The 22,979-nt window shown below is 44.9% G+C and overlaps 1 protein-coding gene across 8 annotated transcripts in view; it reads right to left on the reverse strand.

Moving 5' to 3' along the window:
• Positions 1–22,979, reverse strand: part of sfi1 (SFI1 centrin binding protein) — a 293,546-nt gene that overhangs the window by 224,202 nt on the left and 46,365 nt on the right. For 7 of the 8 annotated variants that reach the window (XR_005460253.1, XR_005460252.1, XM_038793413.1 and 4 more), the window contains exons 10-13: positions 22,156–22,312; positions 16,070–16,231; positions 7,661–7,731; positions 2,187–2,279 (exon numbers count right to left, since the gene is read on the reverse strand). Coding sequence is in view for 6 of the 8 variants with exons in the window: in XM_038793413.1 (XP_038649341.1) it covers positions 2,187–2,279; positions 7,661–7,731; positions 16,070–16,231; positions 22,156–22,312 (483 nt within the window). In the remaining 2 variants the exon portion in view is untranslated. The remainder of the gene's footprint in view (positions 1–2,186; positions 2,280–7,660; positions 7,732–16,069; positions 16,232–22,155; positions 22,313–22,979) is intronic. The other variant, XM_038793406.1, reaches the window with a different exon arrangement.

A 22,979-nucleotide genomic window follows, 5' to 3' on the forward strand; every position in this document is an offset into this window, starting at 1 on the left:
GAGGGAGAGGGATCCCTTCTAGTTGTGGTACATGTCAGTATGCACAAGGGCCAACCACAAAGTAATCTGTGAGCACTTAATAATGCTCTGCATCCTGGGGAAGCCTGCAATCCTCACAAAGCAATGGTAGGGCAGCACGGTAGAATGGTGGTTAGCATAAATGCTTCACAGCTCCAGGGTCCCAGGTTTGGTTCCCGGCTGGGTCACTGTCTGTGCGGAGTCTGCACGTCCTCCCCGTGTGTGCGTGGGTTTCCTCCGGGTGCTCCGGTTTCTTCCCACAGTCCAAAGATGTGCAGGTTAGGTGGATTGGCCATACTAAATTGCCCGTAGTGTCCTAAAAAGTAAGGTTGGGGGGGGGGGTGTTGTTGTTGGGTTACGGGTATAGGGTGGATACGTGGGTTTCAGTAGGGTGATCATTGCTCGACACAACATCGAGGGCCGAAGGGCCTGTTCTGTGCTGTACTGTTCTATAATGCACCCACTGACCTGCTTTTCTCTGGCAAGGCAGAATGAATAATAATCAGCTGTCTTAAAACAGGGTCTCATTGATCTCCTTCATCCAACAACGGATGACAAACTGGGACACTATGCAAAACTCACCCCCTCCAGCCTGGAAGGGGTCAGACAAGTTCATCATCGTGGTTAACTCACAGCCACTGGCAATGTCATCCTGGAAGTAGAGACTGCCCGATACAGCTCCACGCTGAGGTTCAGGGAGGAGAATTGCTCTCTGGACACATGTGGCCTCATGTGGAGAGATCTTCCCCCCTCCTCTGTTCCCTTTTCCACAAGTTTGCTCTTCCCTGTGCCACCTCTGCTCATTCACCACGTTGTGCTCTAGAATCAATCAGTACAGCTGTTTGTTTGTACTGGTGGCAGCCGTTAGAATTACACACAGCACTTCTGGATGAAAGAACAGAATAATAAGAGTTCCCACCTCAATCTCTGCCCAGCAACTCCTGGCAGACAGTGTGTGTGGGAGGACATCAGATGATCAAAATTTCAAAAACTTTTGCTAGACTCTGTCATCATGCCCTCAAAATGTCAAGCTGTCATTCGGCTCTATTGCTTTCTTACTCCTTCACATTTATTTAGCCACAGTGATCACCCTCAGGAATTCCATAGACCTGACCAACTGTTGAGAGAATTGAGGGGCAACTTTCCTTGATAACATTAAAGAACAAAGAAAATTACAGCAAACAGGAACAGGCACTTTGACCCTCCAAGCCTGCACCGACTGTGCTGCACATCTGAACTAAAAACCCCTACCCTTCCGGGGATCATATCCCACTATTCCCATCCTACTCGTGTATTTGTCAAGACGCCCCTTAAAAGTCACTATTGTATCTGCTTCCACTACTTCCCCCAGCAGCGAGTTCCAGGCTCCTACCACCCTCCGTGTAAAAAAACTGGCTTCATTCATCTCTTTTAAACCTTGCCCCTCACACCTTAAACCTATGCCCTCTAGTAATTGACTCTTCCACCCCAGGAAAAAGCTTCTGACTATCCTCTCTGTCCATGCCCATCATAATCTAGTAGACTTCTATCAGGTCGCCCCTCAAACTCCGTCTTTCCAATGGGAACAAACCAAGTTTCTCCAACCTCTCCTCATAGCTAATGCCCTCCAGACCAGGCAACATCCTGGTAAATCTCTTCAGTATCCTCTCCAAAGCCTCCACATCCTTCTAGTAGTGGCAGCCAGAATTGAACACTATATTCCAAGTGCAGCCTAACTAAAGCTCTACAAAGCTGCAACATGACTTGCCAATTTTTAAATTCATTGCCCCGGCCGATGAAGGCAAGTATGCCTTATGCCTTCTTGACTACCTTCTCCACCTGCGTTGCCACTTTCAGTGGCCTGTGTACCTGTACACACAGATCTCCCTGCCTATCAATACTCTTAAGGGGTCTGCCATTTACTGTATATTTCCCATCTGTATTAGACCTTCCAAATTGAATTACCTCACATTTGTCCGGATTAAACTCCATCTGCCATCTCTCCGCCCAAGTCTCCAACCGATCTACATCCTCTCCTACCAATCTATATCCATACTAAATGAGTGAAGAAGTGTCCCTGACTTTATATCATTTGTGGAAGGAGGTCGTCTGATGGACCCAATGCTTCTCACATTGATCAAAACGTTATTGCCCTATGTACTCAGACTTACTGCAGAAGAAACTCTTACCCAAATATGGGACTGTTGGTGTGCAAGATTATTCAGCATCTGTTTCAGTCGAATGCTCTTCACGTTGAACTTCAGAGTGGTAATGCCCGATTGCTGTTAAAAGAGAATAATTCCTTTAACTAACATCACAGGCCAACTACACCTACCAATGTCTCTGAATGGCACAGCTTCATTCTTCCTGGTGAGGAAGATTGATAAACTATTTTCATGAGGTGTGATGGAAGGGGGCTTAAACATGCTGCTTCACACACAGAGTTAGACTGTAGATCCTTGCTGATCTTCAAGAAGGAACCTCTGCGCAAAACAAATCACTGTGGAGACAGAAGGAGATGTGTTGCTCAATGGTTCAACGGCAAATTTACTTCTGAACTCAGGTAATATAAACAAGACGGGTTCAATTCCCTGTCACGGCTGAACTAGTTGATTTGTATTGAGTTAGAATTAAACTCAACACTTCTAGATAATGGAGTTCCCATCTCAATCTCTGCCCAACAACGCGTGCTAGATAGTGAATGTGTGGAGGACATTAAATGACCACAGGATGACCAAAGTGGGCATTATTTTCGGAAAGGGGAATTAAGTTTGGCAAATTTATTTCAGCTTTTGAGGACATAATTAGCAGGCTGGATAAAAGGAAGCCAGTAGATGTAGTACACTTGGATTTCTAAAAGACACCTGATCAGGCGCCACACAAGAGATATGGACTCATGGACTGAATAGAGGGTTGGTTAATAGATAGGAAGCAAAGAGTCAAGGTACAAGGGGAATTTACAAATTGTGACTAATGAACTGCCACATGAGTTGGTGCTAGAGCCTCAGCTATATTAGTATCTTAGGTGAAGAGAATGAAAGCAATGTATCTAAGTTTGCTGACAATACAAAGTTAGGTGACAAAGTAAGCTGTGAGGAGGACAAAGAGACTGCAAAGAGATGCAGGTGTGTTAAGTGAATGGGCATCAAGGTGGCAGTTGGAGTATAATGGGGAGAAGTGTGAAGTGATTCACTTTGGTAATAGGAACAGAAATATTGTTTTAAAGGCATGAAACATTTAAACATTGATGGTCAAAGGCGACTTGGGTGCACACGTACAAGAACACAAGGTTAGCATGTAGGTACAAAAAGCAATTAGGAAGATAAATGCATATTAGCCTTTAGCGCAAGGGGACTGGAGTACAAGAATAGGCAAGTTTTGAAACAACTACACAGAGCTTTGGTGACTACAGAGACTACATCTCAAGTACCGTGCACACAGTTTTGGTTTCCATATTTAAAAAAGATACACTTGCCTTGGAAGCAGCAGAACGAAGATCCATTAGATTTATTTGTGGTTAGGCGGCACAATGGGGCAGTGGTTAGCACTGCTGCTCATGACGCCAAGGATCACTGTCCATGTGAAGTTTGCCCCGGATCACTGTCCATGTGAAGTTTGCCCCGGATCACTGTCCATGTGAAGTTTGCGCACTCTCCCCGTGTCTGCATGGGTCCAACCCCACAACCCAAAAACATGAGCAGGGTAGGGGAATTGGTCAAGCCAAATTCCCCTTAATTGGAAAAAAAAAAGAATTGGGTACTCTAATTTTATTTTTTTTTTAAAAAGATTTGTTTGTGGGTGTGGTGGTTATTCTTGGATAAAAGGCTGAATAAATTGGGGATATACTCTCTGGAGTTTAGAAGACTGAGAGGTGATCTTTGTGAAACATACAGGACTCAGAAAGAGTTTGACATGGTAGATATTGAGAGGTTGTTTCCTCTGATTGGGGAATCTGAAACATTCAGGACTGAGAGGAGGATAAATGCCTTCATTCAGAGGGGTCTGAATCTTTAGAACTGTCTACCTCAGAGGACTCGAGTTGATCCACCATTTAATCATTTACAGCTGAAATAGAAAGATTTTTGGTCTCCGAGAGAATTGGGGGGAGATATGGAGAGTGACAGGAAAAGCAGAGGTCAAGCTGAAGAACAGCCACAATTGTCTTGAACGACGCTTGAGAGATAATATGATTTACTCCTGTTCCTATTTCTTATGTTTGTATTTTCTTATGAGCCGAGGGTTGACCTTGCTTACGATGCATTCCACAAATGGTTTACTGGAACTGTCAAAGACGTGAAGCTTGAGAGGGAACTGTGGGGCAAGGTACTGCACCAGAATTTATATGTAACTTTGAGGTTGGAGGGGGAAGCAGTGTTGCAGTAACTATACAGTTTATTAGTAAAAAAACAGCAGCAGCAGCAGCGGTCATTTCAACCACTGAAACCTGTTCTCCATTCAATTAGATCATGGCTGATCTATATCTTAATTCCATCTGCCTGTTTTGGCTTTGTAACCCTTTAATACTCTTGCCGAACAAAAATCTAACAATTGCAACTTTGACATTTTTAATTACCTCCCTCCGCCCCCACCATCACCACCACAGTCTCAACATCCTTTTAAAGGAGAGTTCCAAATTTTCACCATCCTCCGTGGCATGCACTTTCTCAACATCACCTCTGAACAGCCTCGCTCAAATTTTTATGTTTTTTTAAAAATAATTATTGGAATTTTTTACAGAAAATATAAAATATAACAGCAAACAATGAAATGCAACAAAATAACCCATAACAACTGTAACACCCCCCAGACCGTATCAACACATGTATCATATTCCCCCCCCCACCCCTAAGAGAACTTAAAAATAAATTAAAATTAAATAAGCAAACATAGTCATCGTCTCCTCCCCCCCTTTTTCCCTCCCCCTTCCCACCCATTTTTCCCTCCCCCTTCCCCCCTTTTTCCCTCCCCCCTTCTTCCCCCCGGGTTGCTGCTGCTACTGTCCCAGTACCCGATCGTTGAGCCAGAAAGTCGAGCAAAGGTTGCCACCGCCTAAAGAACCCTTGTACCAATCCTCTCAGGGCGAATTTGACCTTCTCTAGCTTAATAAAACCCGCCATGTCATTGATCCAGGTCTCCACGCTTGGGGGCCTCGTATCCTTCCATTGTAGCAAAATCCTTCGCCGGGCTACTAGGGACGCAAAGGCCAGAACACCGGCCTCTTTCGCCTCCTGCACTCCCGGCTCCACCCCAACCCCAAAAATCGCGAGTCCCCATCCTGGCTTGACCCTGGATCCCACCACCCTCGACACCGTCCTCGCCACCCCCTTCCAGAACTCCTCCATGCCGGGCATGCCCAGAACATATGGGCATGGTTCGCTGGACTCCCCGAGCACCTGACACACCTGTCTTCACCCCCAAAGAACCTACTCATCCTCGTCCCAGTCACGTGGGCCCGGTGCAGCACCTTGAATTGGATGAGGCTAAGCCGCGCACACGAGGAGGAAGAATTAACCCTCTCCAGGGCATCAGCCCATGTCCCGTCTTCGATCTGTTCCCCCAGCTCCCCCTCCCACTTAGCTTTCAGCTCCTCTACTGACGCCTCCTCCACCTCCTGCATAACCTTGTAGATATCAGATATCTTCCCCTCTCCGACCCAGACCACCGAAAGCACCCCGTCACTCACCCCCCTCGCGGGAAGCGAAGGGAATCCCTCCACCTGCCGTCTAGCAAATGCCTTTACCTGCAGATACCTGAACATGTTTCCCGGGGGGAGCCCAAATTTCTCTTCCAACTCCCCCAGGCTCGCAAACCTCCCATCAATAAACAGGTCCCTCAGCTGTCTGATGCCCGCTCTGTGCCAACCCTAAAATCCCCCATCAATGTTCCCTGGGACGAACCTATGGTTCCCCCTTAACGGAGCCTCCATCGAGCCCCCCACTTCTCCCCTATGTTGCCTCCACTGCCCCCAAATCTTCAGGGTAGCCGCCACCACCGGACTCGTGGTATACCTTGTAGGGGGGAGCGGCCACAGCGCCGTTACCAGGGCCCCCAGGCTTGAATCTCCACAGGACGCCCTCTCCAACCGTTTCCATGCTGCCCCCTCCCCCTCCATCACCCACTTGCGCACCATCGACACATTGGCCGCCCAGTAGTACCCCGAGAGATTGGGTAACACCACCCCCTCCCCCCCCCCATCTCTACCCCGCTCCAAGAAGACCCTCTTCACCCTCGGGGTCCCATGCGCCCAAACAAAACTCATGATGCTGCTGGTCACCCTTCTAAAAAAGGCCCTAGGGATAAAGATGGGCAAACACTGGAAGAGGAACAAGGACCTTGGGAGAACCGTCATTTTGACGGACTGCACTCTACCCGCCAACGATAGCGGCACCATGTCCCACCTTTTAAATTCCTCCTCCATCTGCTCCACCAGCCTGGTAAAATTAAGCTTATGGAGAGTCCCCCAACTCCTGACCACCTGCACCCCCAGATATCTGAAACTCTTCACTGCCCTCTTAAACGGGAGCCCCCCAATTCCCTCCTCCTGATCTCCCGGGTGTACTACAAATACCTCGCTCTTGCCTAAATTTAACTTATAGCCCGAGAAGGCCCCAAATTCCGCCAACAGCTCCATCACCCCCGGCTTTCCCCCTTCTGGGTCCGCCACATACAACAGCAGGTCGTCCGCGTACAGCGATACCCGATGTTCCTCCCCACCCCGCACCAGACCCCTCCATCTCCCTGACTCCCTCAACGCCATAGCCAGAGGTTCAATCGCCAGTGCAAAGAGCAAGGGGGACAGGGGGCACCCCTGCCTGGTCCCACGGTAGAGCCTAAAGTACTCCGATCTCCTTCCATTTGTAACTACACTCGCCATCGGAGCCGCGTAGAGCAGCCTCACCTATTTGATGAATCCCTCCCCAAATCCGAACCGCTCCAGCACCTCCCACAGGTACCCCCACTCAACTCTATCAAACGCTTTCTCTTCATCCAGCGCCACCACTATCTCCGCCTCCCCCTCCACTGCCGGCATCATGATAACATTTAGCAGTCTCCGCACATTCAAATTTTTATGTTATGCCCCTTTCTCGGTACTCCCCCAATAAAGGAAAATAGTATCTATTGACCCTATAGAATGCTTAATCATATTAAACACCTCAATTAAATTACCCTTGAATCTTCTATACTCAAGGAATAACAAGCCTACATAGCCTGGCCTCATAATTTAATTCCAATGCAACTGGGCTGTGGAGGGGTCAAACAGTCTAGAGCTCCACATTACTAAATATCAAAATGAGTTGCTGATTACTGATACACTAACTCACTCACTGAATAAAACAAGCACATACTTATAGAACATTATAGAGCAAAGCCAGTAGCAATGTAGTACTAGATTTGACGTGTGCCGGGGCAGCACGGTGGCCTAGTGGTTAGCACAACCGCCTCACGGCGCTGAGGTCCCAGGTTCGATCCCGGCTCTGGGTCACTGTCCGTGTGGAGTTTGCACATTCTCCCCGTGTCTGCGTGGGTTTCGCCCCCACAACCCAAAAATGTGCAGAGTAGGTGGATTGGCCACACTAAATTGTCCCTTAATTGGAAAAAATAATTGGGTAATCTAAATTTATTTTAAAAAAAGATTTGACGTGTGTATGTGCTGATGCCTTACCAGCAAGTGGTGGCGGTAGTGGTCTTGTGCCAATTTGCACAGCTTGGCCTTTTCAGCACGAAGGGAAACATCTGGATTGAAGTTAAGGCATTCACAGCTGACATGCAAATTTAGTTTAACATCTAGTGCCTCAAAGATGAACAGACAGAACACAAGGGAGACGAAAACAGATGGACCAGAGATGGACAGAAATCAGAAAGCAAAATAAACAAATGCCAAGACAGAAAGTTATCCATGTTATCCATGTGCCTTTTATCAGTACTTAGCATTATTTTTTGTCCTCATCAAACGACACTGTTACAGTTCCTAGCATTACAGTTCCGAGAATGAAACCAACATCTCACTGGAATAATGGAATCCCAGTTATACTACCAGCTGTGCCTCTCTCCCCTTGCTCAGAAATAATTACAAAATAGTTGTAATTATGCAGCAGCCTATCTGAAGCCATAGCAACACGAGTCCAAACTCCTTGAGATGGGCTCACTCCCACTTCTCAGAACCTGATCTGATGGTTGCAGGACATCCTTCTGGGAGAGGGTGAACAGTCAGAGGCTGTGGTCAATATTGGTACTAATGACATAGATACGAAGAGGGATGAAGTATGGAAAGCAGATTTCAGGGAGTTAGGAAGGAAAATAAAAAGCGAGACCTCAAGAGCAGTGATCTCAGGATAACTCCCACAATCTAGTGAGCATATGAATAGGAGGAGTAATCGATTGAATGGGTGGCTGGATAATTGGTATAGCAGGGACGATATCAGATTTCTGAGGCATTGCGACCAGTTCTGGGGCAGGTGAGACCTGTACAAGTAGGCTGAGTACCATAACAGGATTGGGACTAATATCCTAACAGGGTGGTTTGGACAGACAAAAAGGAAAAGGAGGCGGAGTTGCGTTGATAGTAAGGGATGGGATCAGTATGTTAGTAAGGGAGGTAGATCAGAAGAACAAAATGTTTAATCTGTTTGGGTGGAGCTAAAAAAAGAAAAAGACATTATTCGGAGTTGTCTATACACCACCTAATAGTAATGTGGGGCATGATGCAAATCAGGAGATGAGAGCATATAGCGTTGGTGTCATGTCGCCATAGTCCCAGATGACCGTAGACTGCTTTCCCCTTTGAGGAGAGAGAGCTCACTGGTACTGATTTAACCCGAGGATCACCACACCTCAGGGGAGGGGCAAGATTGAGACGGCAGGCCTTCATGAATAACCTCAGTCAGTACGGGAATTGAACCTGCTGGCCTCACTCTGTATCACAAACCAGCTGTTTAGCAAACTGAGCTAAAGCAACCCCCAGCATATAGTGCGGGTAAAACAGTAATCATGGGTGACTTCAATCTGCATATAGACAAGATAAACCTAATGAAAACTAATGCTGTGGAGGTCGTGTTTCTGGAATGTGTTAAGGATGGTTGTCTAGAGCAATATGTTGAACCAACTAGAGAACAGACTATTTTAGATCTGGTATTATGTAACGAGAATGACTAAATAATAACCTTGTCGTAAAAGAATCTTTAAGGATGAGTGACCATTCTGTTTGAAAGTAAGGAAGTTCAATCTGAAACCAGGGTGTTAAAGTTGAATGATGGAAATTATGAAGGTATGAGGGGGAAATTGGCTGAGGTGAATTGGGAAAATCCATTAGAAGGTACAAAGAACTATTACATAGTTTACAGAACCTATACATTCCTTCAAAGCACTGAAACCCAAAATGAAATGTCAGTTAACCGTGGCTAACAAACAAAAGTTACGGATTGTATAAATTTAAAGAAAAAGGCTTATGAAGCTGCCAGAAATAGTGGCACACCTGAGGATTGGGAAGATTTTAGAATACAGCAAAGGAGGACCAAGAAACTATTAAAGAAAAGGAAAATGTAACATTAACGTAAACTAGCAAAAAAAACATAAAAATGAAATGTAAAAACTTATACAGATACGGAAAAAAGAAACATTTGGCAAAGATAAATATGGGTCCATTACAGGCAGTTAGGAGGAATTATAATCGGGAACAGAGAAATGGCAGAGAAGCTAAATGGTTACTTTGTGTCCGTCTTCACTGAAGAAGATCTTCAAGAATTAGAGGGAATTGAAGGATTCATATTAAAGTGGAATGTCACCCCACAATTAAGAAAGTGCGTGAGAAAGAGCGAACCACTGACCAGTTAGCCGGGCATCAGTAGTAGGGGAAATACTAGAATCCATTCTAAAGGATGTGATAAATGGACACTTTTATAACAGTGATCAGTTAGGCATAGTCAACATGGATTTACAAATGGGAAATCATGTTTGACAAACCTGTTGGGGGTTTGAGGATGTTACTAACAGAATTGATTTGTTTTTTTTTATAAATTTAGAATACCCAATTCAGTTTTTCCAATTAAGGAGCAATTTAGCATGGCCAATCCACCTACCCTGCACATCTTTGGGTTGTGGGGGTGAAACCCATGCAAACACAGGGAGAGCGTGCAAACTTCAAACGGACAGTGACCCAGGGCCGGGATCGAACCTGGGACCTCGGCGCCGTGAGGCAGCAGTACTAACCACTGCACCATCGTGCTGCCCCTAACAGAATTGATAAAGGGGAGTCAGAGGACATAATACACTTGGATTTTCAGAAAGCTTTTGATAAAGCCCCCCACAGGAGGTTGTTAGCAAAATTAAAGAACATGGGATACACTGAGAAATTTCTAGAGCCTTCTTAAAAGGCTCCAGATTGAAAATTGACTTTCAAAACATTTTGACTACCTTTTTGTGCTCAAGTTACCACCCCTTTTTGGCGATGAGAAGAAAATATTTGAGTTAAAAGGCAGAAAACAGAGTTTGAATAAATGGGTTATTCTCCTATTGGCAGGTTGAGTAGCGGGGTGCCACAAGGATTAGTACTGGGGCCACAGCTGTTCACAATATATATCAAGGATTTGGACGTGGGGACCAAATGCAATGTTTTCACGTTCACAGATGACACAAAGCTAGGTGAGATTTGGTTTGAGGAAGATGCAAAATGGCTTCAATTTGGACAGACTTGGTGAGTGAGCAAAGACAACGCAGATGGAATAAAATGTGGAAAAATGTGAGGTTATCCACTTTAGTAGGAGGAACAGTTGTGCAGAATATTTCTTATATAAGAAATTAGAAAGTGTAGATGAACAAAGAGGCCTGGGTGTCCGTGTCCATGTCAATAAATCTTTGAAAACCAACATTCAGATGCAGCTCCCCATTAGGAGGATAATGGTACGTTAGCCTTTATCGCAAGAGGATTTGTGTACAGGAGTAGCAAAGTCTTGCTTCAACTGTGTAGAACCTTGGTTAGCCTGCACCTGGAGAACTGTGCAGTTTTGGTCTCCTTACCTATTCATAGAGGGAGTTCACAAAAGTTCACCAGACTGGAGGACTGTCCTATAAAGAGAGATTGGGGAATTTGGGTCTGTATTCTCTTAAGAGTCTCAAAGAATGAGAAGTGATCTCACTGAAACCGACAAAATACTTGAAAGGATAGACAGGTAGATCCAGGAAGTGTAGATCCAGGAAAGATATTTCCTCTAATTGGGAAGTCTAGACTCAGGGGACACAATTGCAAAATAAGGGGTAAGTCACTGAAGATGAGGATGAGAAATAAATTTTACTCAGAAGTGTGAATCTTTAGAATTCTCTACCCAGAGAGCTGTGGATTCTCAATCATTGAGTATATTTAAAGCAGTGATTGAAATATCAATGGCACAACAGGATATGAGGATGATGTGGGTAAAAGGCATTGAAATGGATGATCAGTCATAGTCATATTGGATTAACACAGAAAATTGCAATTTTTGGCGAACTCAGAATCCATCATGAGCATCTTCATGAACTAAGACACTGCAGTCCTTTATGTACTTTCCCCACAGTTTACAAAATGCAGAATTAAATGAATTTGGGGAGAGTGGGCTATATATAAAGAACAACATCCAATTTTTTGTAATCTTGTGGTTTCTAACCCCCCCTCTCATTGTGGCCACCTCTCTGCTGTGGGGCACAAACTCAAAGCCTCAATCAGCCTCTCCTCTACACAATGACTGAGCTGATGGGCATTCTGCCACATTGTCTGTTTTGATTACAATTGCAGATTTCCTTTTACTACTAAGGTTGATTTATTCCATACTGTTATAGAGTATTATGGTTATGTATCTTATTTCAATCCATTGTTGAAGTCATCAGTAAGTGCAGTGACATCATTAGTTGTTGTTGTTAACTTTGAATATTCGTATTTAACAGCCGTTAGTTCTAATTCTATTCGGTTACCGTTATTCCGATGTTTCACTAGCTGCTCCCGTTTTTGAGTCCATACTGAATTTTAAACTTCGCTATTTTATATATATTAAAAAGTGAACTTTCAAAACATTTTGACTACCTTTTTGTGCTCAAGTTACCACCCCTTTTTGGCGATGAGAAGAAAATATTTGCGTTACCGCAAGTTCAACACAAAGTTTTGCTAAGTTTACCAACGGAAGGCAAGTCAGCAGCACCATGACTATGTTTGTGTCTATCAGTGAGTTTGTGGAAGAGAACAAGAACTGGACTGAATACATGGAAGGTTGGAACACATTTTCTTGGATCAAAAATGAGGCTAAAATATGCTCAATTCTGCAACTGGACCTACCCTCGATCATGTGTCTGCTGATGTGCAACAACCTACCCATGTCAAAAGTTGTCTCGCACCAGGCATCTACCTGGAGGAAACCAGCACACCCCACACACATACAAACCCTGCAGTGATTGGCAAGACAGGATCGCGAGATTTGGAAGTCCCTTGATTCGGACTGGCATATAGGCGGTGAAGTTTGATCAGTCGTCTCACTCTTACAATTGGAATAGGAGAGCATTTTGGCAGCAACGACTGAGCAGCCCTCTTCAGGACCCACTCTGCTCACCCTGCATAGGGAAAGGTCTGGAAAAGGTGCCCTAAATATACGGTGTTCCATCCCCAACCTGGTAGGAAAACCACATCCAACAGGCTCATCTACCTACAGTGAGAAAACGAAGGTTAAACTCAATTTCAGAACCTGGAAAGTACGAACCCTCAGGGATAATGAGCCAAACAATCAACCAGAACAGAGAACTAACCTTGTTGCCCGTGAACACAGGTGCTTCAACATTGACATCGCTGCTCTGCAAGAGATCTGAAGAGCAGGCAAAGGGCAGAAGAGGGAAGATGGCGGCGGTTACACCTTCTTCTGGAGAGGATCAGTCCAGAACGCCATCAAGAACAAACTCGTCAACCCGAGTTCCCTGTCAGAGCGCCCTGTCGGAGCGCCTCATGACCCTCCATCTACAACTTGCCAAGAACCAGCAGGTAATCATCATGAGTGCCTATGCCCCATCCCTCGGGCGGCACGGTAGCACAGTGTTTAGCACTGTTGCTTCACAGCTCCAGGGTCCCAGTTCGATTCCCGGCTTGGGTCAATGTCTGTGCGGAGTCTGCACGTTCTCCCCATGCTTGCCTGGGTTTCCTCCGGGTGCTCCGGTTTCCTCCCACAGTCCAAAGATGTGCAGGTTAGGTGGATTGGCAATGCTAAATTGCCCTTCGTGTCCAAAAAGGTGGGGTTACTGGGTTAGGGTGGAGGAGTGGGGTGCTCTTTCCAAGGACCGGTGCAAACTCGATGGGCTGAATGGCCTCCTTCTGCACAGTAAATTCTATGATTCTATGATTCAATGCAGAGTCCAAAGAAGGCTTCTACCCCAGCGTGGACAGCACATTCTCCAACATTTCTAAGGAAAATAAGATCACACATCTTGGGGACTTCAATGCCAGGATTGGAAAGGACTCCCAAATCAATAACGGAACCAACGGAAAGGAAAGAGTCGGAAATTGCAACTTCAACGGGTTCTCCTGCTCGCCAAATGTGCAGAATCCCAGGTTTTCATCATTAATACACTGTTCCACCAAAAAGGCAAGTTCAAGACTTCCTGGAGACATCCATGATCAAAGCACTGGCACATGATCAACTTCGTCATCATTTGACCAAAAAAATGCCCCATCAACAAAGTGGTGACCCATGCAGAAGACTGCTGGACAGACCACAAGCTCATCCGTTCCTTTCATGTCCAAAAGCACTAGAAGCAGCGCAAGATGAGGAAACAGCTCAGGAAAAAAAAGATCAACGTTGAGCGGCTTCAAGAGCCAAGCATGCCAGTGAACTTCCAACGATGTCGTCTCCAAAATGTCCAAAGTGTCTATCTTATTGGAGTGGAGGAAAACTGGAAATAGCTGAAGACAGCCATCATCTCAAGCTGTGAAGAAACCATCGGCTATAAGAGGAAACACCAAGACTGGTTCGACGAGAACAGCCACATCATCCAAGACCTCATAGACAAGAAGAAACTCTCCGTGCCTGGCAAAATGATAAAACCAGCAAAACAAAGGAGAGCTCATCAATTAGCCAAGACGGAGGTACAAAGAACACCAAGGAAAATCCAAAGATGTGCAGGTTATAGCTATGCGGAGAGGTTGAATAAACTCGGTTTGTTCTCACTGGAAAAACGGAGGTTGAGGGGCAACCTGATAGAGGTCTACAAAATTATGAGGGGCACAGACAGAGTGGATAGGTTTAGAGGAGATGTACGAGGCAAGTTTTTTTTTTTACACAGAGGGTAGTGGGTGCCTGGAACTCGCTGTGGAGGAGGTGGTGGAAGCAGGAACGATAGTGACGGTTAAGGGCATCTTGACAAATACATGAATAGGATGGGAATAGAGGGATATGGATCCCGGAAGTGTAGAAGATTTTAGATTAGACGGGCAGCATGGTCGGCGAAGGCTTGGAGGACCGAAGGGCCTGTTCCTGTGCTGTACTTTCTTTGTTAGGTGGATTGGCAATGCTAAATTGCCCCTACATGTCCAAAGGTTGGATGGGGTTAAAGGAATGAGACAGGGGAGTGGGCTGATGTCGGGTGCTCTTTCAGAGGATCAGTGCAGACTCAATGGGCCAATGGCCTCCTTCTGCATTGTAGGGATTCTAAATTAAGAACCAATGTTGGACTGAGAAAGCGAAGGAGCTGCAATTCCTCGCTGACAAGCAGGACACCCGGGGCTTCTTCAGTGCCACTAAGGCAATATATGCACCCAATACCCTAGGCCTCAACCCAATGCAGAGTTAGGACAGAACGCTCTTGATAAACATCGGCCTTCGATGGAGAGAACATTTCAAAGAACTCCTAAACCTGTGCTATAACCATAGATGAGGATGTGTTTGAGGAAATATCCCAACTCCACATCAAAGATGATCTTGGTCTCCCAACAAGCATGAATAAAGTCAAAGCCGCCATTAAGCACATGAAGAATGGAAAAGCCGCAGGAGTAGACGGGATCCCAATGGAGATTTTAAAAATTAATTTTTAAAATTGAAGGAGAAAAACGGTCTGCCTTCTGGCAAAACCATGGAACGGACATGATTTTCACTGCTCCACAACTTCAAGAGAAATGCCAAGCAAAACATCAACCAATCTACATGGCCTTTATTGATCTGATCAAGGCTTTTGACTCAGTCAATTGGGAAGTGCTATGTAAGACCCTATCAAAGGCCCACTATCCAGAGAAATTCATCAACATTCTCCAACTCCTCCATGACAAGATGCCAGCGACAGTCCTCACCAATGAAAGACAAAAATCTTAACGGTCAAAACTTGATTCAAGCAGGGATGGGTCTATCTTCATCGCCACCATCCTTCACCTTGTCAAGACCAAGCTTCCCAGTAGAGCGGGCATTGTTTCCAGTGTGGAAGGAAAACCTTTCAACCTCAACCGGTTGAAATCCAAGAAGAAAATAACACTGACATCGCTCGTGGAGCTTCAGTATCATCAGAGTTGACGGAGTCACCGGAGATACTGCGCAGACCTCAGCAAAATTGCAAAGCTCTGAAAAACTGACGTATAATTAAGACATTAGTGACATCATATTTCTGTCGAAACGGGATTGAAAGTTAAGGCGTCTGTTACAGAGTGTTATTATTAAGCATTTATTTAAATCCATTGCTGATGTCAACAGTTATGTTCTGTGATGTCATTATTTGTTATTAACATAGAACATAGAACATTACAGCCCAGAACAGGCCCTTCGGCCATTATTACTAGTGTACATTCGTATTTAACTGCCATTAATTCTATTCTGTTACCGTTATTTCGATGTTTAACTAGCTGCTCCCGTCTTGGAGTCCATACTGTATTTTAAACTTCCATTGAAGAAGATTAACTTTCACAATGCATTTACACTATCTTTTGTGGTCAAGCTACCACATATATTAATGTATATTTTAAACACTTTCAGCCATTCAGAATGATCCCACAGACCTGATCAACAAGTGAATGGCTTAACTTGTCCCTAGTAATGCACAAGCACAGAAGAGTTTCAAATCTGTGGGTTTCAGGGTGAAAGGATACAGTAATTCCAGTGGGTAAATACCCTCCGCAGCGTGCTCCTCCTGCCCAAATCACAGATGTGATTCTCATGTGCACGGACGCTTCTTCGAAGACGCCAGGTTGAATTCCACGATGAAAAGTACTTCTGCACAACACAACTTTTATAAACCTGTTCAGCCAATCCTGTATGGCAGAGAGTGACAAACAGACGAGAATGCAAGAGAGCAAAAGCAAAAATGACAAATAAATATAAAACCAAAAACATATAATTAAACTTAAACACTAGAACTAAACCCCCTAAAAGCTGATGGTGTCTAGATACTTTAAAAAGAAAATCAATGGTTGCCATCTCAGGTAGACCTTCCCCACCAAACCCTGAGGGTGTATTTAATTTTCTCTCAGTGTAGGAATAATATTAAATCGCCCAACCAGGTTGAAGCATTGGGAGGAATGGGAGACCTCCAACTAAGCAATATTTACCTCCAAGCTATCGGTGAGGCAAAGGCGACAATGTTCACCTCTACCCCAGACTGAAACGCCGGTGAATCCAAAACCCCAGACATGACGACCAATGGACATGGATTTAAATCCACCTGGAGTATCTCCAATATAATGCCAAAAAAAGACGCCCAGAAACTGGCGAGTTTGGAGCAAGACCAAAACATATGCATATGGTTATCTGGAGCAAGCAAACAGCAATCACATCTAATAATAATATTTATTAGTGTAAGAAGTAGGCTTACACTATACTGCAATAAAGTTACTGTGAAAATCCCCTGGTCTCCACACTACGGCTCCTGTTCAGGTACACGGAGGGAGAATTCAGATGTCCAATTCACCTAACAAGCACGTCTTTTGGGACTTGTGGGAGGAAAAAGCCCACACATCCTCACCTTGGTCAAGTGTGTCCTGTACAACACCTTGAACTGAATCAGGCTCAACCGGGTACTTGGGGACGTGGAGTTGACGTTGTAAGGGGCCTCCCGCCAAGCCTCACTAGTATGTATAGGACCCAGCTCACTTCCCCATCTCGCCCTCATCCCATTAAGTGGGGCAGGATCCAATGAGAGAATATGGCCATATAGGTCCGAAACTAGGCTGAACCAAGGATATAAACCTCTTAATCAAGGAAGAAGGTGACGCCAAGACAAAGGGAAGGAAAGCCTTACGAGAAAAGTCATAAACTTGAAAATAACAAAAATGCTAGAATTGGGTAGCTGAAATTTGTCAGCCAGCTCTCTAAAGCTGGAAAACCTCCTCTCTACAAATAGATCCATAAAATTCTCAAGTCCCTTTTCTTTCCTAGATTTAAATGTTGGATCCAATCCAGAGGTAAGTAAGGTGATTGTTACAAATAGGGGCTAGGGAAGGCAGAGAAAGGAGCTTAAAGTTCAGCCGAAACTTTCCAAATACCAAGAGAGGAGAACACCACTGGGTTTGAGGAATATCTAGCAGGAGAAAAGGACAATGGTGCAGTAATTACGGCAAGGAGAACGGTAGTGCAGGAGCGAGCCTCCATTCGGCCCCAAACAGAATTGGGGTCACTAATCCACAACAAAATGTTTTGTGTGTTAGCAACCCAATAATAAAATAATACATTTGGGAGAGCCAGGCCCCCTGCCTGTCCGCCCCTTTGGAGTGAACACTATGGATTCTGAGATTCTTACCCACCCAAATAAAAACAGATATCAATTTGTTAACCTTAATAAAAAAAAGAATTTGGGCAAAAAAATGGGAGCATTGAAAGAAAATCAGAAACCTCGGGAGCACATTCATTTTAAATGTTTGGATCCTACCTGCCAGAGACAGAGGAAGGTTGTTCAACCTCTGTAGATCCGCTTTAACATTATTGATCAGGCTACAGACGTTTAACTTATGAAGTGAGGCCCAATTGTGGACCATCCTATAATAACTCATAAGGAAGCAGCAGTCAGCAACGAAGGTGAATGTATGTACATATTTACAATAGTCTGCGTAATGCAGCATCTCACTCCCAGTGTAACACCATCGAGGAGGATTTGTTACACCAGACCCCGAGCTGGGCCTGCTTTTATAACTTGCTGATAACGAGCCCCAGGTGGTTGGCCTCCACCCCCTACCTAAAGAGCGTGTACTCCACGAGTCCCACAGGGAGATCAATGATTATTTCTCCACGATCCTCATGGAGTTATGACACACCCGGACCCAAAATAGGGAAACTTGTATTAGAAAGGCGGAAAGGTAACAAGCCTAATTGATCTCACCTACCGGAAAACATTCCCTCTTGCCTTGATTTAATTAATAGCCAGGCAAGGAGCCAAAGGTATTAAGTATCTTCATTATGTTGTCTATGGAGGGAGTTGGGTTCATAATATACAGAAGTAAGTCATCTGCATAAAGCGATACCTATGCTCCACCCCATCAAGACAAATACCCCTCCAGTGAAAAGAGGCCCTCAACATAATAAGAGAGGTTCTATTGCGAAGGCGAACAAAAGTGGGTAAAAAGGGTAGCCCTATCTAATGTTCCTATTTGAATGAAATGAATGAATGAAAATCGCTTATTGTAGGCTTCAAATAAAGTTACTGTGAAAAACCCCTAGTCGCCACATTCCGGCGCTTGTTCGGGGAGGCTGATACGGGAGGCTTCAAGGGGAAGTAATCTGAGTGTAGAGTGTTCGTATGAACGCTGTCCGTAGGGTCATTGTATAACAAGCAGATCCAAGAGAAATATTTATGGCAGAGTCCAAATCTCCCTATAATCTCAAATAAATATTCTCATTCAACCTTATCAAATGCTTTTTCAGAGTCAAGAGATACTATCACCTCAAGCTTGGGTGCAGGGAAGAACAAAAGAATTACATTTAAAAGGCAACGTATATTGGCCAATAATTGTCGGCCTTTTACAAAACCTGCTTGATCCTTTAAAATTATACTTGGGAGATAAGCCTCCAACCGGAGCACCAGAATGTCAACAAGCAGTTTAATGTCCGTATTTAAAAGTGAGATGGGTCGCTACTCAGCTGCGTCCCTGTCCTCCTTAAGGAGCAAGGAAATAGAGGCTTGAGTGAGGGTTGGAGGCAATGAACCCCGAGATAGGGAGTCATTGAACATATGCAATGACAAGGTACGAGCTGTTCCAAGAACTATTTGTAAAACTCGACCGGGAAGCTACCTGGACCCGGGATCTTGCAGGACTGCATCAGCCCAATACATTTTAAACTCTCATCAGGGCAAAACAGGAGTCTAACTACTCACAGCCCTAGTCCACTTCAACAGTTGGGATGGACAGACCATCCACAAAGTCAAGCATGGCCGATTTATCTGCATGGGGCTCGGATTTATACAAGTCGCAGTAATAGGATTTAAAAGCTGCAATGACCTGGAGAGGGGCTGAAACGAGATTGCCACCCGAACTGAGTATCCGAGGGGTCTCAGGGGAGGCCGCCTGTCATTTGAGTTGGTGAGCCAGAAGATGACTTGCCTTCTCCCAATACTCATAAAAGTACCCCTGAAGCGCTTTAACTGCCTTGTCAGTGGACAGCAGCTTGAACTGGGTCTGTAATTTTTTCCTGTCCGCCAATAGCTCTGGAGTAGGATGAAGTGAGTGTTGGTGATCCACCTGCAAGATGGAATCCACCAGCCTCTACTGCTCCAACTTCATTGTCCTCAGCATGTACACTCTATAAGAAATAATTTCCCCCCTTAAGAACAGCCTTAAGAGCCTCCCATTGCACGGAGGGCGAGATTGAGTCGGACACCATGGTAGCATAGTGGTTAGCACAGTTGCTTCACTGCTCCAGGGTCCCAGGTTCGATTCCCGGCTGGGTCACTGTCTGTGCGGAGTCTGCATGTTCTCCCAGTGTCTGCGTGGGTTTCCTCCGGGTACTCCGGTTTCCTCCCACAGTCCAAAGATGTGCGGGTTAGGTGGATTGGTCATGCTAAATTGCCCTGTGTGTCCAAAAAGGTTAATTGGGGCTTACTGGGTTATGAGGATAGGGTAGATATGTGGGCTTGAGTAGGGTGCTCTTTGTAACGGCCGGTGCAGACTCGATGGGCAGAATAGCCTCCTTCTGCACTGTAAATTCTATGATTCTATGACTTGTTTAATTTAATTTAATTTAATAATTGGAAGTAGACAAACGCTCACAATTGTTTTTATCTGCCAGCAGAGTATAGTACAGTATCTAATCTCCATGGTGGGCGTTGGATGGGGCCAGACTCCAGCAATAAACCACCAAAATGTGGGGTGTGGTCAGAAATAACAATAGCCGAGTACTCAGCTGCAACTACAAAGGGAGGAGAGCCCTATCCAAAATAAAACAATCAATGTGGGAATATGCATGATGGACATGTGAACAAAAAAACATTCCCGTCATTTAGGTGCAAAGTGCCAGGGCTCTACCACCCCCATCTGTGCCATAAAAAGAGGACAAAGCCCTGGCCATCCCAGATGAGACAGAGATTTAGGTTTGGAACGATCCAATTTAGGATCCAAAACACAGTTCAAGTTGCCTCCTAAAATTAGCTCGTGCGAGTCAAAGTTGGGGGGAGAAGCTAAGAGAGAGTTGATAATATTTGTGTCACCCCAGTTAGGGGCATAAACATTGATCATGACGACTGGGGTGTTTGACAGGGAGCCACAAACAATAAGGAGAAGAAGGAGGAGAACTGAACTCTCATCAATTAAAATTGCCATACCCCTGGCCCTGTCATTGACACTGGAGTTAAAAATCTGCCCAACCCAACCCTTGCGTAGCCTAGTCTTATCCTTAACACGCAAGTGGGTTTCCTGTAGGAAAACAGCATCAGAGTTTAACAGTCAACATCAGGAACAATAGACTGACATAAAAAAACAAATAGCAAAGATCCCTCAAATCTAACCAAAGACATTAACAGCAAACCCAAAAGACATTTAAAAAAATGAAGCACCCATCCATAGAGCCACAAAACCGATTAAACAGCAGCCAACTTGAGGTTTTGAACGAAGAAGTCTGCATCTCCCCACATGTCAAAAAGGTGGCCATTTCCCCCGAACGTCATTGAAAGGCGAGCTGGATAGACCATACCTAACTTGACTCTATTGTTGTACAAGACGGCTTTCACTCATTAAAATCAGCTCTTCTTTTTGCTAGATCCTCACTTATATTTTGGTACAGTCTAATGGAGTGGACTTCCCACTTGAGATCATGATGTTCCCTTGCCCATCGAAGAACCTGTTCCCTTCTCTTTAAAACAATGAAATCGTACGATCACCACACAAGATGGATCTCCAGATCGAGTATGCAGTCTCCATCTCCAACGCTCTTAATTGTAGTTCAATGTGCTTAGACTGTCTTACTTCTGCTATCAAGTCCATAACACTAACACTAACACACACACACACACACAACTAACACACACACACACACACACACTAACACACACACACACTAACACACACACTCTCAGTGTGCTGTTTTATCCTCAGCCAAGCTTCAGGCATTATTAGACTGTCTATTTTATCGACTGCAACATGCCTACCTCAGCCCTGTTGAGATCCTTATCCATGTCACCTCCAGACTAGAGTATTCTTAACACGTCCTCACTGTCCTACCATCTTCTACAAACTCCAACCTGTGCAACACATGGTAAATCCAAGTCATGTTTGGACAAACTCCTCGTCCGCCCAGTCTCCCCCACAACACTAATTTAAAATCCTCATCCTCAAATCAATTCACTGCTTCCTCTATGATGTCTTTATGACACATCCTTTAGCATATATACTCCCTGCTTCCAAACTCCGAAAAAAATATCTGTTTTTATGCCTCTGATCTCTCATACATCCTATGCCACCTGTCACCCGACCACCGAGGTCTGTATCTTCAGGTGCCTTGATCAGATTCTCTGGATTTCCCTCGCTTAAAATCCAGCTTTCTTGTCCTCACCTGAAGTTTGCATTCATGTGCCTTATAAAAAGACAAAATGAGACAGACTGACCAAGTCCCACTATAAATGATGAGCACTGGTCGGCCCTGGAATTTAGTCACAGACAGATTTAATCTCTGAACAGTTAACGGTGACACCTCATAAAGCTAAGGTTCAGGAAACCAAGCCGCACTGGAGTTTCAACCCTCCATCCCAACTTACTGTATTGGCATTTCTTATCCCGGCAAACCTGGACATATACCAGCCAAGCCAGCAGAGTTCGTCGCAGGCAATGGCACTTGTATATTTGCTGTGCTTGGGCATCCCTCTCCTGCTCCTGCTGCAATAGATGCAACAATGCATTCCACTGAAGCCATGCCTGCACTCAAAACAGAGAGAACGTCAGTTAACTGGTACAGCACACAAAATACAGCAATAGAGTCTTCCAGCATTCATCTTCTACCCAATTGTAACCGAAATGTTATCATGTATCGCAGCGTTCATCTTCAAAAATGTTTCTAAAATATGTAGAAATAAGTAGTGCAAATCAGAAACAAGTCAGCATCCGACAAATAGAGTTAGTTTCACGTTTTGAATCTCACTCAGATCCATCCTGAGCATATGGGTGGCACGGTGGTCAGCACTGCTGCCTCACGGCGCCAGGGATCTGGGTTCAAATCTTTTAAGCGTTTGTACATTCAACTTATGTCCATGTGGGTTTCTTCCGGGAGCTCCCATTTCCTCCCACAATCCAAAGATGTGCAGGTTAAGTGAATTGGCCATGCTAAATTGCCCCTTTGTGTCCAAAGATGTGCAGTCTTGGATAGGGAGTGGACTTGGGTGGAGTGCTTTTTCAGCGGGTCGGTGCAGACTCGATGGACCAATTAGCCTCCTTCTGCACTGTAGGGATTCTATATTTTCCAGGCAATGACTAAAAATGAGCTAACCATAGGCAGAATAGCAGTAAGGGCATTAGTTTCAGCAGACCAGGTTTGGAAAGTAGAAAAGCCAAGGTTCCTGGGCACTTTCATGCTGGAAAGCCAATG

This window comes from Scyliorhinus canicula, chromosome 1 (genome assembly GCF_902713615.1).
Source record: "Scyliorhinus canicula chromosome 1, sScyCan1.1, whole genome shotgun sequence".
Classification (NCBI taxonomy): domain Eukaryota; kingdom Metazoa; phylum Chordata; class Chondrichthyes; order Carcharhiniformes; family Scyliorhinidae; genus Scyliorhinus; species Scyliorhinus canicula.